The sequence below is a fragment of the Drosophila hydei genome, unplaced genomic scaffold (assembly GCF_003285905.1).
Source record: "Drosophila hydei strain 15085-1641.00,03,60 unplaced genomic scaffold, DhydRS2 tig00000349-arrow-arrow-pilon, whole genome shotgun sequence".
In the NCBI taxonomy this organism is placed as follows: Eukaryota; Metazoa; Arthropoda; class Insecta; order Diptera; family Drosophilidae; genus Drosophila; species Drosophila hydei.
The window spans coordinates 970,704-985,859 of record NW_022045714.1 but is presented as its reverse complement, the minus strand read 5'-3'; the positions used below and the strand labels follow the sequence as shown (position 1 = coordinate 985,859).

At 43.8% G+C, this 15,156-nt stretch overlaps 2 protein-coding genes across 2 annotated transcripts; both read left to right on the top strand.

Annotated features, from left to right (window-relative positions):
• Positions 1 to 283: 283 nt before the first annotated feature.
• On the top strand, positions 284 to 5,611 carry LOC111601634 (integumentary mucin C.1). Its single transcript, XM_030224074.1, has 2 exons — positions 284 to 552; positions 5,156 to 5,611. Exons 1-2 carry the CDS (start codon positions 305 to 307, stop codon positions 5,553 to 5,555), a joined length of 648 nt encoding a protein of 215 aa, XP_030079934.1. The 5' UTR covers positions 284 to 304; the 3' UTR covers positions 5,556 to 5,611.
• A 2,196-nt stretch (positions 5,612 to 7,807) lies between these two features.
• On the top strand, positions 7,808 to 8,858 carry LOC111601633 (protein vein). The gene is made up of 4 exons (XM_030224062.1): positions 7,808 to 7,886; positions 7,975 to 8,138; positions 8,196 to 8,516; positions 8,574 to 8,858. The coding sequence occupies exons 1-4, from the start codon at positions 7,808 to 7,810 to the stop codon at positions 8,856 to 8,858; spliced, it is 849 nt and encodes a 282-aa protein (XP_030079922.1).
• Positions 8,859 to 15,156: the final 6,298 nt, after the last annotated feature.

The following is a 15,156-nucleotide window of genomic DNA, read 5'->3' as shown; positions in this document are numbered from 1 at the left end:
TCATTGTCATTGTCATTGTCATTGTCATTGTCATTGTCATTGTCATTGTCATTGTCATTGTCATTGTCATTGTCATTGTCATTGTCATTGTCAATGTCATTGTCATTGTCATTGTCATTGTCATTGTCATTGTCATTGTCATTGTCATTGTCATTGTCATTGGCCACAGCGTTTGGCGTTTTGCGTTGTTGCTCCCAATGGGACGTTTGTAGGTGCGCGTCGCTGCCGCAGTATAAATGAATGCAATAGAATGTCGGGCTGGCTTAGTGTTGATTGAGCAGCCGAAGGCAATAAATCATCAGCAATGCGCAAGGAGACGCTCTTCATATGCCTGATCTTGGCCGCCTGCTGCTCTGGCTATCCGCAGAGCCAGGAGACGACCTCGTCAACAACAACATCAACAACAACACCATCGACGACGTCAACAACATCCACAACAACTCCATCGACAACGTCGACCACATCAACAACACCATCCACAACGTCGACTACAACAACGACAACCACACCAAAGCCCAAGGAGGAGGAAAAGACGACCAGCACGACGACTACCACAACAACTACGCCCAAGCCGACAACAACGACAACCACCACGACAACAACGCCCAAGCCGGATACGTCGAGCACCACGCCCAAGGACAGCGATGCCGAGGCCCGGGAGTTGCTGGCCAAGTGCGAGCAGCTGCGCCGGCGGCACAAGCGGGACAGCTCCTCCTCCGAGGAGGACGACAGCCATGAGCACAAGTCGTCCAAGAGCGACCGCAAGAAGCTGAAGAAGTTGTGCAAGGACCTCAAGCGGCAGCAGGAGCGCAAGCAGCAGCGCCAGAGCGCCGATAGCCTCAAGGAGCTCTCCCAGGCTCTGCGCAACTACCAGATGAGGCAGCGAGGCCATGGTGATCACAGGGATCACAGGGACCATAGGAGACACTAAAGCAGCAAGTGCACCAACAATCGATAAATATCGATTGTCTGCAGCAAACATTCAATTTTTTTTATGTTTTTCTTATTTTTTTTATGTTACCTTTGAAAGCGAATAAAAAGAGTTTTTTTTTCCCGAAAGTGTGAAAAAAAAAATTTTTTTTTTATTTTAATTTTTTCTTAGTGCTGAAAGAAATTTGATTTATGAGCTATTTCTTTGCGCGCTAACGAGAGGCGCAAACATTTGAGTCTTGTGTAGCCGTCGCCGCTTGATACCAGCCACGAGTGACGTCGATCAAAACTATGAATTGACTTGATAATCAAGCAGAGCCATTGTGCCCCGAATTCCCATTTTCAGTGGGTTCAACATAGAAATAGAGATAACGCAGCTTCGATCTGCTGACCACTATCAGCATTGAAATGTCTAGTCTGAGCCTAGGCCGAAGACTCTCAGGGTCTCTGGCAGCTGTAGTTCAAGTGCAACTAGAGATATGTCAACTCAGATACACTTAGTGTAAGTCTTAGCCCCGGCTTTGAGCTTGTAATCGCAGCGGTTAGTCTTGGCGGCGGCATTCGATGCGAGCGGCTACAGGTCAAACCGGTTAATGAACTCTTAATTGAGCTAGTTATGCCCAAACACACAGCAAATATGTTAACAAATAACGGAAGTTCTATATTTTATGGAAACGAAATCAGCTAACGAAGGTCAACAGACGAACGGACGGACAGACACCTAACTCTTGCTCCTGTCCAAAACATGAAGTTCCATCTGAAATGTATTTAGATAACATAAATCATATATATATATATATATATATATATCATATATATATTTAGCTTATCTCCTCACTATTTAGTCTGTTTTTGTGATATGATGAAACCTGTTTGGCGCCGTTCGCTTCATGTACGAAGCAACAATTCTAAATTGAGAGCTGAGCCCAGCGCAGAATAATTATAGAATAATATGCAAACAAATCCCATTGGTAAATAATATGGTTCTTTTTCTTTTTTTCCCTTCATAAAATTGTGTGTCATGCGATTAAATTACACCAATTTCAAGACAACTGCCCGAAAAAATCATCCCATGTCGCGTTTCATTTCATTTCATAATGCGAGCACACAAAGCGCGCCTCAATAAGCCATAGATAGGCAGAGCGGAAGACTCAAATGAGTATTTGTGGCACTATAATTAGCTCTAGCGATTTCTCTATAGAAAAACCTAAAGACTGTCTGGCGAATCTCTGTAATGTCTTCCTTCTATTATCAATGAACCCTTCTAATTATTTCCTTTTATATTTTAATCATTAGCATTGGCATTGGCCTTAGCATTATCATTATCATTATCGTTATTATTATAATTATCATTATTATTATTATAATTATCTTTATAATTGTCATTGTCATTGTCATTGTCATTGTCATTGTCATTGTCATTGTCATTGTCATTGTCATTGTCATTGTCATTGTCATTGTCATTGTCATTGTCATTGTCATTGTCATTGTCATTGTCATTGTCATTGTCATTGTCATTGTCATTGTCATTGTCATTGTCATTGTCATTGTCATTGTCATTGTCATTGTCATTGTCATTGTCATTGTCATTGTCATTGTCATTGTCATTGTCATTGTCATTGTCATTGTCATTGTCATTGCATTGTCATTGTCATTCTCTTGACTTATACATAGTACTCGAGTATCAGCCTTCGCTTCAGCATCCATTCAACATCTCTAGGACCTTGTTTTTGCAGCTAGTTCCCATGCGGAAGCCATATGATGTAGTAAACAAAATTGTTTTCAAAACACGAAATGACCCAATTGAAAGTTGAAGCAACATGTTTTCGGCTGTCGATTGTTGCTTGAAGTCAGCAGGGGCTGGCGGGGCGGCTGTGCGGAAAGTTTCAGATGCGCAGCCTTTCAGCTTCAGCGCCAGCTTCTCGCTGAAGCAGATCCATACAATTCATTTATCCAATTAGCATAATTGAAATATATGCTCGTGAAAATTTGCATTTTACATTATGCTCGACGCTGAAAGCTGTTTTACTCTAAATGCGGCTCTGGATAACGCTCCGATGTGGCCCGCGCTACATATGTTGCATACTTTTTGCTGCTCAACTGCTGCAAGCTGCAACTAAAAGCAAAAAAATGTTGCAAAGGTGGAAAAACGAAAAGCGAAAAAATACGAAAAAAAAACGAGCGGAAAATTGTAATAATAAATAAAAGAGAGACGCAGCGAGTGGCAACTCGTTGCAGCGGTTTCACACGCAATTAACATATTCTCTCTGTTTCATTAAAATTGTTGCGCTTGCAGCGCGGGGCTACCTGCCACCCGCGACCTCGACACCCCAGCCACACACAGCGAGGATCAGGATAGCGCTGGGATTTCGTAGCGTTTATTTTCTCTCACTCTCTCTCTCTCTCTCTCTATCTCTGCCTTTCTACACGTGCAGTTTTTAATTATTTGTTATTTTTTTCGCTTTTCATTCAATTACTTGAACACGCAACACCAGGGGGCAGAGGGAGCCTGCAAAATGTTAAAAATGTTGCAATTTACATTAATGCCGCATCACTTTGCAGGTGCATTAAGCAATTAGCAATTGTAATTGATAAACAATTAGTGCGAATGGGCAGGCATAGCCGAGCATGCATGCCTAGCCGCTTATTGACAAACGAGAGAATTCCAAAAATAATCATAATACATCAATTGCGGCCTCTGACATGCGTACCCTGCACTCGGCCAGCGGACTGGAGCATATCGGATCTCTTGTCGCTCGAAAGTCGCGTCTAAATTTGGAACTTAATTCATAAAGCATATGTGGACTCGGTTCGTTGTTAAGTTTTTAGCATGCATTAGGCCAAAACGGGTTAATGCTCAAGCCGGAGCGTAAATTACAAATACAAACACGACTGACACACACACACACACACACTGGCAGGCAGGCAAATACGTATTTATTAAAATACTGACGTGGCGAGGGAGCATACCCCGCTCATAGTTGTCCGACTGTATGAAGAATTCATTAAACTGTAGCAGGCTGAGCCCCAACTAAGTGCGGCATAGGCGACAGGCCGAAGCTTGCTGCCCAAAGCTAAGTACTTGATCTTGCCCAAAGCAACGATGTGCTTTAAAGCTGCTTAAGACTTATGCTGAGGCAATCTAATCAGCCTTTAAAAGCTCAAAGCTCACTAAAAACAGCCAGCTTAAAGATAACAAATTTAAAATGTGTTCTCAAAGCTGAAAGCTCATTGAGTGTTCTCATTTTTTTGTGTGTTCTGAATGCTTAAAGTCTAGCTCAAGAAAAGCTAATTTCTGTTCGCTTTAAAGTAGTTTTAAGCTTAAAGCTTGAGCAAGCTTTTTCAATCAATAGCTAGGCAGCTAAAGGTAGTCATGTAGTCACTTGATCAATGGGTTATAATGCGCTTTAAAGCTTCTCAATAAGAATTAGTTAGGGAAATTAATAGTTTTCTGCTTCAAGTTCAATTCGTTTCATAGCTCAATAAAGCTCACGCACTTTAAATACCTACAAACAGCCAGTGCAAAGCATCGAAAGCTTAAAGCTCTTAAAGCGCCAAGCTAACGATCGCAGCGAGCGCACATTCTAGATCAAGATAAGCTGTTTACTGCCCAATTTCTGATTAGTTGTTAAGCTGAAAGCTTCTTCAGAGGTACAGTGGAACCTATTGGAAATAGTTGTACCAATAAATTTGTGTTGTGTCAGGTTCTTATGGACGCAATCGTTTGGCGCGTAGCGCACGGCGACAAAACCCCCACAAATAAACATAAAATTCAAATAAATTCGTAGCTTGTGAATTTTTGTCTACTGAAAAACCAGTCAGTCCGTATGTTTGGCGTTTGGCGTTTGGCGTTTTGCGTTGTTGCTCCCAATGGGACGTTTGTAGGTGCGCGTCGCTGCCGCAGTATAAATGAATGCAATAGAATGTCGGGCTGGCTTAGTGTTGATTGAGCAGCCGAAGGCAATAAATCATCAGCAATGCGCAAGGAGACGCTCTTCTTATGCCTGATCTTGGCCGCCTGCTGCTCTGGCTATCCGCAGAGCCAGGAGACGACCTCGTCAACAACAACATCAACAACAACACCATCGACGACGTCAACAACATCCACAACTACCCCATCGACAACGTCGACCACATCAACAACACCATCCACAACGTCGACTACAACAACGACAACCACACCAAAGCCCAAGGAGGAGGAAAAGACGACCAGCACGACGACTACCACTACGACTACGACGACTACCACAACAACTACGCCCAAGCCGACAACAACGACAACCACCACGACAACAACGCCCAAGCCGGATACGTCGAGCACCACGCCCAAGGACAGCGATGCCGAGGCCCGGGAGTTGCTGGCCAAGTGCGAGCAGCTGCGCCGGCGGCACAAGCGGGACAGCTCCTCCTCCGAGGAGGACGACAGCCATGAGCACAAGTCGTCCAAGAGCGACCGCAAGAAGCTGAAGAAGTTGTGCAAGGACCTCAAGCGGCAGCAGGAGCGCAAGCAGCAGCGCCAGAGCGCCGATAGCCTCAAGGAGCTCTCCCAGGCTCTGCGCAACTACCAGATGAGGCAGCGAGGCCATGGTGATCACAGGGATCACAGGGACCATAGGAGACACTAAAGCAGCAAGTGCACCAACAATCGATAAATATCGATTGTCTGCAGCAAACATTCAATTTTTTTTATGTTTTTCTTATTTTTTTTATGTTACCTTTGAAAGCGAATAAAAAGAGTTTTTTTTTCCCGAAAGTGTGAAAAAAAAATTTTTTTTTTTATTTTAATTTTTTTCTTAGTGCTGAAAGAAATTTGATTTATGAGCTATTTCTTTGCGCGCTAACGAGAGGCGCAAACATTTGAGTCTTGTGTAGCCGTCGCCGCTTGATACCAGCCACGAGTGACGTCGATCAAAACTATGAATTGACTTGATAATCAAGCAGAGCCATTGTGCCCCGAATTCCCATTTTCAGTGGGTTCAACATAGAAATAGAGATAACGCAGCTTCGATCTGCTGACCACTATCAGCATTGAAATGTCTAGTCTGAGCCTAGGCCGAAGACTCTCAGGGTCTCTGGCAGCTGTAGTTCAAGTGCAACTAGAGATATGTCAACTCAGATACACTTAGTGTAAGTCTTAGCCCCGGCTTTGAGCTTGTAATCGCAGCGGTTAGTCTTGGCGGCGGCATTCGATGCGAGCGGCTACAGGTCAAACCGGTTAATGAACTCTTAATTGAGCTAGTTATGCCCAAACACACAGCAAATATGTTAACAAATAACGGAAGTTCTATATTTTATGGAAACGAAATCAGCTAACGAAGGTCAACAGACGAACGGACGGACAGACACCTAACTCTTGCTCCTGTCCAAAACATGAAGTTCCATCTGAAATGTATTTAGATAACATAAATCATATATATATATATATATATATATATATATCATATATATATTTAGCTTATCTCCTCACTATTTAGTCTGTTTTTGTGATATGATGAAACCTGTTTGGCGCCGTTCGCTTCATGTACGAAGCAACAATTTGTTCGTTTGTAATGAAGAAGTTTGGCATATTTCATAGAGCTAAGCTCTGGCCACAGCTAGATCTGGCTTCCACTGTGAATCTAATTAAAATAAATTAAGTTTCATCTTGCCAAGAAAGTTGCAAATTAATTCTTCGAAAAAAACAAACAAACAAACAAACAGAAAAATAATCAAAATTTATGGAAAACTATAAAAAATATTTTTAATGAAATTTAACAACTTTTTTGTATTTGTTTTTTTCTTATTATTATTATCGTAATTGCCTTTTGAATATACAAATGAACTTTGAAATTATTGAGATAAATTTGTTATTAAATATTTTAATTGCCATTTGTTTTTCTTGCTCTTTTCTTTTTGTCTCTAGCTAGCTTAGCACAGCGTGATTTGCGTCTTAGACATATGTATATACTATCTATAGTATAGCCCATCTGTTTGTCTTTAGCTACGGCTGATTATTAGACTCCAGCATTTTGGGTACGGTGAATGCAAATATTTCACGGTCCAAGCCCGTTTGCTAAATTAACTCTCGTACCCCGACGGAGGCCAAGAGCTGGGCTTATATATAATATATGATTCTTTTTCTCTGCTTGTCGATCGACCCCAAATGCTAATTTGCATACGCAGAACGCCAAACGTGTAAGAATGCTGCTGCCGGGTCGGTGACTACCGACTGCACAATGCGCGCTCACGAAAAAAATAAAAGAAGGACGGATGGCTAGACGGATGGACGGACAGAAAGACGGACGGAAGAAAGTATGCCGCGACAGATGATCGCATACATAGACAAACGGGTAGACGGACGGACGGACGGACGGACGAACGGAAGTGCGGACTAACAGACAGATGAGACGGACGGACATATAGATAGACGTTGGTAGCCAGACGCTGGACTGACGCTCGCACAGACTGTCGGACGGACGGTCTAAGGAATCGGCATCAAGGCCAATATACCCTATTCACAGCATAAGCGAGTATAGCCAAAAGTAAAACAAACGAAAATTTGTAAATAGGCAAAGATGATAATGAAGCCAGAGTTCAGGCATTGAACTATGATCAGAACGTTGCCAATAGAAAGCCAGCCAAGCTGGCCAAGAGGCGCAGAAAGTGGCCGTGGCCGTGGCGCGTTCTCGTAAATGGGTCGACTCGGCATTAGACGTGCTTTGAACTCTGACGCCGAGGGCCTGAACTGCGGCTAATTATGCACAGCCTCGAGAGCCCAAGAAGCTGGCAGAAAGTGCCGTTAGCTAATGATTTATGCACCGATCGGCGGCCAGAAGAAGTTGATATAAGTGGCAGCTCTTGGCGACTCCCGATTCAGTTGCCGCACACAAAGCAAGCCATGAAGTGGGCAATATTATCGTTACAATCGCTGCTCGTCCTGGTCCTGGCCCTGGCCAGTGGCCGTTCACTGGTGAGCGGTAAATTTTTTTGATCCCTCGTCGAACAAGCAAAAGCAAACTGACAGTTCCTTCTCCCCCTCTCTCTCTCTCTCTCTCCGTCGCGCAGCCCGCGATGAGCCGCGTCCAACCCAAGCGCCGCTGCTCAGCTCCACGATGAAGCCGACGAGCGCCCCCAAAACGGAAGCAAAGCCCACCAAGCCGCTGATGATCATCAATGCGCCGCCCATGATGCAGAAGCATCTGGTGTCGGCTAGCGTGGAGACGCCACAGGTGGAGGAGACCCAGCCGCAGGCGCAGCAGCTGAAGTCGACGCTGCAGGTGCAGGAGGCAAAGCCGCTGCAGGTGACCGGCTTCATTACCAAGGCGGGCAACATCTACGAGATCGAGGACAAGCGCGGCCTGGGCCGCATCGAGCCCCGTCAAGCGGCCGATGACGAGGAGCCGCAGATCGTCTGCAACTATGGCAATGTAGTTATCTACAGCGATGTGCCCTGCGATCAGGTGACCAAAGTGAAGGTGGGCGAGGTGCAGCCACTCAATGCCCCAACCGAGCAGCAGCAGCAGCAGCCAACCGAGGCGCCACTCGCAGACGATGATGACGACAGCCAACAGGCTGTAGCTGAGCCCCAGGCGGGCGACTCTGCCAACGTGCCACGCCAGCAGAACATGCAGCAGCGTCGCCGCCGTCGCCGACCCCAGCGGCAGCAGCAGCGCCGCCGCCCCGGCGGCTATGGCGTGCGTCGCATTCGCAGACGCAACGGCAATGGCAACCGCAACGGCAATCGTCGTGTCCAGCAGGTGCGTCGTCGTCGCCCCAATCAGCAGCGTCGCGGCAATGGCCAGCGCCGCCCCGTCAACAGGCAGCAGCAGCAGCGACGTCGCCAGCAACAGCGCCGCCGCCAGCAGCAGCAGCAGCGTCGCCGTCGCCAGCAGCCACAGCGCCGTCGCCAGCAACAGATGCGTTTCATTCGCGTCGACGACGAGGCTTAACCAGCGCAAATTGACAGCCATTGACCGGAGATAGCCCTTAGCTGCTAATAGGCTTCAGTTTCAGTGACGAAAAGCGAATAAAATGTTAACCAAAAGCCCAAAGTGTGTCCACAATCAGCATCGATTCGAACGCAATTAGCACTTGCAACAGGCACATTTAGCTTGAGGCAACTTTTATGAGTTAAAGCTCTCGAAAAGCTCTTCACAGCTTAACTTTAATCGTACGACTCTCGCACTCTAAGCACATATATTAATCCACTTTCATCTGACTCCAAGCTTTAAGCTCTTTCAGAAGTTGTGCTCTGGCTCTAAAGAAAAAAATGTTTACTCTTAAGACTCTTTGTGACTTAAGCCAACATTTAGTTTTCCGTTTAACAAGCTTAGAGTCGTATTTGCATGAATTTTTACTTTTCTAATGGCTTTAATTTTAATACTCTTGTATTCATAGCCACTATATTATTCTGCTCTAATTTTGAAGCTCACTTCTTTAACTTCAAGCCTTCAAGCTTTAAGCTGCTTTGAGTTTTCTTGCTTAGCAATTTTGCTTTGCTATTAAGCAAGTTTTAGTCATTCTGAATTTAGCCAAGCTTTAGCTCTTTAAGAGCTTTCAGAAGCTTTTGAATTATGCTTAACGATTCTTTGCTCTATCTCATTGCTGGCTTGAAATTATGCTTTGCTGTTAAGTTGAATCGCAGCCATAACAAAAATATATTTTTCTATTTTATATTAAAGCTTGAACTTTTGTCGTGAAAGCTTAAACAAGCTATTGGGCTCTTATATTAAAAAGGAGCTTTACTCTTATTTACTCTTTAGCTTCAGCTTTTCTGAGCTTTTTAGCTAGTCCTCTGCCTAGTTGCACTTTTGAGCTCAAACTTTAATGAGCTTTGGACATGAGCTTTGCATAAAATATTGCTGTTCTGTCCGTAAAGCGTAGCTTTCACAGCTTAGCCTTTAGATTCTTATTTAGCATTGCTTAACTTAATTGCTTCAGCGAATAGGAAAGCATGAAACTTTGCTTTCAATCAAGCCAATTTGTTATCAATGCGTTTTATCTTTATTCTACAGCTATCCAAATGGAGCTTAAGAACTAAATAAGCAGTTAAAGCAGCTGACAGAAAACGTTTCCTTGCCACATCTACCTCGACTCAACAAAGACACCCAAAAATTTTTGTAATCTGAGCTAAATTCTAATTGCGCTCCAACTACACAAATTGATGGGCTTAAATTACTATTTGAATTGCTTCGAATTGAGCTGAATATTGATGTCAATTAAATATTTTTGAGTCCATGTGGCATGTGGCATACTTTTCGGCTGCTTAGCTAATTGTGAGCGCATTTATTGAGCTCTTGCTCGTATGAAATAATAATTGGTTGGAGTCGTGTCAGCAGATGTCAAGCGGAACGATTGCCACATTAATTGTGACTAGATTTTGCCAAGCTCGACGCCAGTTGCGGCGATTCCTTGCTGCGTGTGGCGCGTGTTGCGTGCGCTGCGCGAGTTGCAAGTTGTTGATTGCGGGCTGCGGCAGCAGCATCAGCGTCAGTTACAAGCAGATGCATTTTGTGCGCTCGGGCCCAGCGCACTTAACACATAAAATAAATACAACACCGACAACAGCAGCAGCAGCAGCAGCAGCAGTAACTACAGTCAGCACCGCCCCCAAGCCCGCCCCTTTGCGACGAGCGCCAGAAAGTCATTCAAAAGTCAAGCAACTTTCTGCTTTTTGAAAAACGTTAAAGAGAAGAAGAAGAAATACTTGCACACACACACACACACACACACACACACACACACCCACACACACATACGTAACGTCTGGGGGCTGTATGAAAACTTGCCAAAGCTGCTACAACAACAGCAGCTATAAAAGCCAGTCGCCTGCTGATTTTCCTTTGTTCTTCGCATGCACACGAATGCCCACAATACCAAGAACCACCCACACACACACGCGCACACACACACACAGCCCCCGCCCTGCCGTGGAAGATCCCTGGCATAACCCTGTCATATCATACCCTGCCCGATCTCGACAGGCAACGGCTGCTGCACTTCTGTGCTGCGCCTCTCCAAGGTGCCATCTAAATGTGCGGCACGTTGACGTTGACGTTGAGGTTGACGTCGCTGTCGCGTCGCTGTCGACGTCGTGAACCGAAGCTGTTGTGCGTTGAGCCTTCAAGTTTATCACCTCATTGTTTTTGCACGCTGGCGCTGTGAGCTCATTGTCAGCGCCTCTGTGTGTGTTGCAAGTGTGTTTGTGTCTATTGCTCTGTCTCTCTCTCTCTCTCTCTCTCTCTCTATGTCTTGTTGTGTGTGGTTTTTATCGTTGGCCCAACTGCAGCTGCAGCCACTCAAAGGTGGTAATGCCGACATCAAGCTGACGTTTGGGTCATAAAATGCATAAACAAATTCGAATGCAGTTGCCATTTATGGTTTAATCAGCTGCCAGACAGTCGCCTGGCGTTGCCAGACAGACATATTTCAGCACAGCCCAGCTTTGGCTGAATAAAGTTAGCCTAAAAACTGATTAGGGCTGCGAGCTGCTGTCTCTGAATGTTCGATTCCACAGGCTGTTTCATAGCCATGCAGCTCATCAGATAGAGCTGTCGTTAGCCAGAGTTCGCTAGGACAGAGTCTGAGCAATGCCTCACCTAGAAGAATTTATATCTTTTATTCTAACGAACTAGCCTAGTTCGTCTTCTAGCAAACGCTAAGATGACCCCTAAAGTGAGAGTTTTTCCGATAGCTATAGCTTAGCATTTATTCATGTTATCGATAACATTTAGCTGTTCACAGATCCAATAACATTTTACTCAGGAGTTGGCTAAAGTTTGCTGAATTGAAAAAAGAAATGAAAATTCAGAAAAGTTGATTTGACTCATTTGAAATGGAAGCCAAATGATTTGGTATTTTATATATATATATATATATATATATATATATATATATATATATATACATATATACATATATACATATATACATATATACATATAAGTTAACTTATAACACTTAGTTAGCTTATAACACTTAATATAAGGTATTATTCAACACTTATTATCGGGTGCTAGACAAGTTAAGGAACAGCCCTGGCAAGAGCAACTCTACTTACGCCGGTGAGGCTATGATTTGTAAAAATATAGATCAGTCTCGTGTTTTAACTCGTACTGATAGGACATGCTAAAAATTGGTGTCATATAAGTAAAACTAAAAATAGTGAATATAATAAGAAAAACCAATAAAATTAACTGTTTCGATTATTCAAAAAAGAACAATTAAAAGCAGGGTTAAAAAGCGTTCTTCCAGTAAACCGCTTAAATAAATATTCACTCCGTCATTTGCTCGTTAAATGGCTTATTTCATTGTCTGAGCCCGAGGCCAGCAATAAGAGGCACAGTCGCCTCTCAACCTAACTTTCAGTCACCACAGGACAGGAAAACATATAATTGGCGCCCAACGTGGGGCGGACTCCACAACCAACAACAATTAAGACAGCAGCGCGGGAGCTGCAATTGACAGATCTTATAAAGGGATTTTTTTTTTTGTTTTGTGTTAGTTGAATCTTGTAAGTGGATACTCTAGCCAAAATTTTTCTTCAAACACAAAAAGTGTTAAAATTTATTTTATAAAAAAATAGCTAGGACTAGCGAGTATTTTATATTGCAATTGCATGTAAAAAAAAAAAAAAAATTAATGATCAGAACCAAGTGAGAGTGACTACTTTGGGAATTTTAGTGGCAGCAATTGATCATTCAGATCGTCAATAAAATTACATTGTGTTACTTTCTGTGTGTCTGAAGTTGTGCATGCAGTTCTCGTAGTTCAGAACTGCGACGTAATTCGACCCATCTTCTGACGGCCCGTTTTATTTTTCGCGACCACTGACCTGCGCATGTCTCGGTTCAACCAATAGAGAAACCCTCGCAGGCAGTCTAGCGACTCAGATTCCGACTGTGCAGTTCTCCCACCATCAGGTAGAATGGATGTAGATCAGCTTACGGAAGTAATAAGGACGGCTATCAGCAAAGCTTTAGCCGAACAGGCTGCTGTAAACCAGCAGAGGGAGCATGCATTGACTCAAAGAATTAATGAGTTAGCTGAACAAATAGCAGATGCATCCCCATTAGTTAGAAGTTCTTTTTTGAAAATGCTGAAGACCAGACAAAAGGCCTTTGCAGACCCAGACGAGGCGTTGCCGTATAACACATCAGTCGTGGCTACCATTAGGACTACAGACGAGCAACCGATCTATGCCAAGCTTTACCCATATCCAATGGGAGCGGCTGATTTCGTTAATAAAGAAATCAAAGATCTACTAAAGAATGATATAATTCAAAAGTCCGTCTCTCCCTACAATAACCCAATATGGGTAGTAGACAAGAAGGGCACTTATGAAGCGGGCAATAGGAAAATGAGGTTGGTAATGGACTTTCGTAAACTTAACGAAAAAACCGTGCCGGACAAATACCCTATGCCAAATATATCAATGATATTGGGGAATTTGGGGAGAGCCAAATTCTTTTCAACATTAGACCTCAAGTCTGGTTATCACCAGATCATACTCGCTGAACGCGACCGTGAAAAAACCTCTTTCTCTGTGAACGGGGGGAAATACGAGTTCAAAAGACTCCCCTTTGGATTAAAGAATGCAGCAAGCATCTTTCAAAGAACCATCGACGACATACTGCGAGAGCAGATTGGCAAATTTTGCTATGTTTATGTCGATGACGTAATCATCTTTTCAGAAGATGAGGAATCCCACATTAAACACGTGGATTGGGTCCTAAAAAGCTTACACGAAGCAAACATGAGGGTCTCCGTCGAAAAGTCACGTTTTTTTAAGAAAAGCGTGAACTTTCTTGGTTTCGTAGTCACCAGCACTGGCACCACGACGGATCCTGAAAAGGTTAGGGCAATACAGGAGTATCCAGAACCAAAAACGCTGTTCGAGGTTAGATCATTTCTAGGCCTCGCAAGTTATTACAGATGTTTCATTAGGGACTTCGCCGCAATAGCAAGACCCATCTCGAATATCCTGAAGGGTGAAAATGGAACAGTCAGTAAGCATAGGTCCAGAAATATAAAGGTTCAATTCTCTGAAGTGCAGCAGAGGGCATTTCAGAAGTTGCGCGATATTTTGTCATCCGAGAATGTAATGCTCAGGTACCCCGATTTTAAGAAGCCATTCGATCTAACGACCGATGCTTCGGCTCACGGCATAGGTGCAGTTTTGTCTCAAGAGGGTCGTCCTATAACAATGATTTCAAGAACATTGAAGGACAGTGAGGTTAACTATGCAACCAATGAGAGAGAGTTATTGGCCATTGTATGGTCACTTGCCAAATTAAGGCACTATTTGTATGGGGTGAAAGACATTAATATCTTCACTGACCATCAACCCTTGACCTTCGCAGTTTCGGAATCTAATCCAAATGCGAAAATCAAAAGGTGGAAAGCGCGCATTGACGAGTCTAATGCACGTATCTTCTATAAACCTGGCAAGGACAATCTGGTTGCGGATGCCTTGTCAAGACAGCAGCTCAACGCTATAAATGAGCAAGAAATTGAGTCCTGCGCAGCAACGATCCACAGTGAGGTATCTCTCACCAACACCATTGAGACGACAGACAAACCCTTGAACTGTTTTCAAAACCAGATAGTGCTAGAAGAGGCGCGTTTCCCCTTAAAACGAAGTTTTATTCTTTTTGGAAATAAGAAACGCTACTTGATCAGCTATACATGCGTCGAATCGCTGCTAGACGAGCTCGAAGATGTAGTCTCACCCAAATGCGTAAATGCTCTCCACTGTAATTTACACACGCTTGCAATGATACAAGATGCATTGGTGCGAAGATACCCAGCCACAAAGTTCTGGCATTGCAAAAATCGCGTAGTGGACATATTTGCGGTTGGAGAAGGAAGGGAAATCCTCACAGTCGAGCATAATAGGGCCCATAGGTCTGCACAGGAAAATGTTAAGCAGGTACTCTCGGAGTACTACTTTCCACGGATGGCAAAAATTGCCAAGGAAATAGTACAAAACTGCAAAACATGTGCTAGGGCTAAGTATGATAGACACCCCAAAAAACAAGAGCTTGGAGAGACACCGATCCCCTCACATGTAGGAGAGATGTTACACATAGACATTTTCTCCACTGACAAGAAATACTTTCTCACTTGCATCGACAAGTTCTCTAAGTTTGCTATCGTCCAACCGGTCGCTTCAAGAACCATTGTGGATCTGAAGCCAGCCGTAATGCAACTTATGAATTTTTTTCCAAAAGCCAGATCCATTTACTG

Excerpts from the sequence above, each read along its gene's own strand:
- LOC111601634 (XM_030224074.1), top strand. The coding sequence starts at position 305 with ATGCGCAAGGAGACGCTCTTCATATGCCTGATCTTGGCCGCCTGCTGC. Across the intron at positions 553-5,155 it reads ACGACCAGCACGACGACTAC|CACTACGACTACGACGACTA; the intron begins CACAACAACTAC and ends CACGACGACTAC.
- LOC111601633 (XM_030224062.1), top strand. The coding sequence starts at position 7,808 with ATGAAGTGGGCAATATTATCGTTACAATCGCTGCTCGTCCTGGTCCTG. Across the intron at positions 8,139-8,195 it reads CTAGCGTGGAGACGCCACAG|GCAAAGCCGCTGCAGGTGAC; the intron begins GTGGAGGAGACC and ends CAGGTGCAGGAG. Across the intron at positions 8,517-8,573 it reads AGGCGGGCGACTCTGCCAAC|CAGCAGCGCCGCCGCCCCGG; the intron begins GTGCCACGCCAG and ends CCCCAGCGGCAG.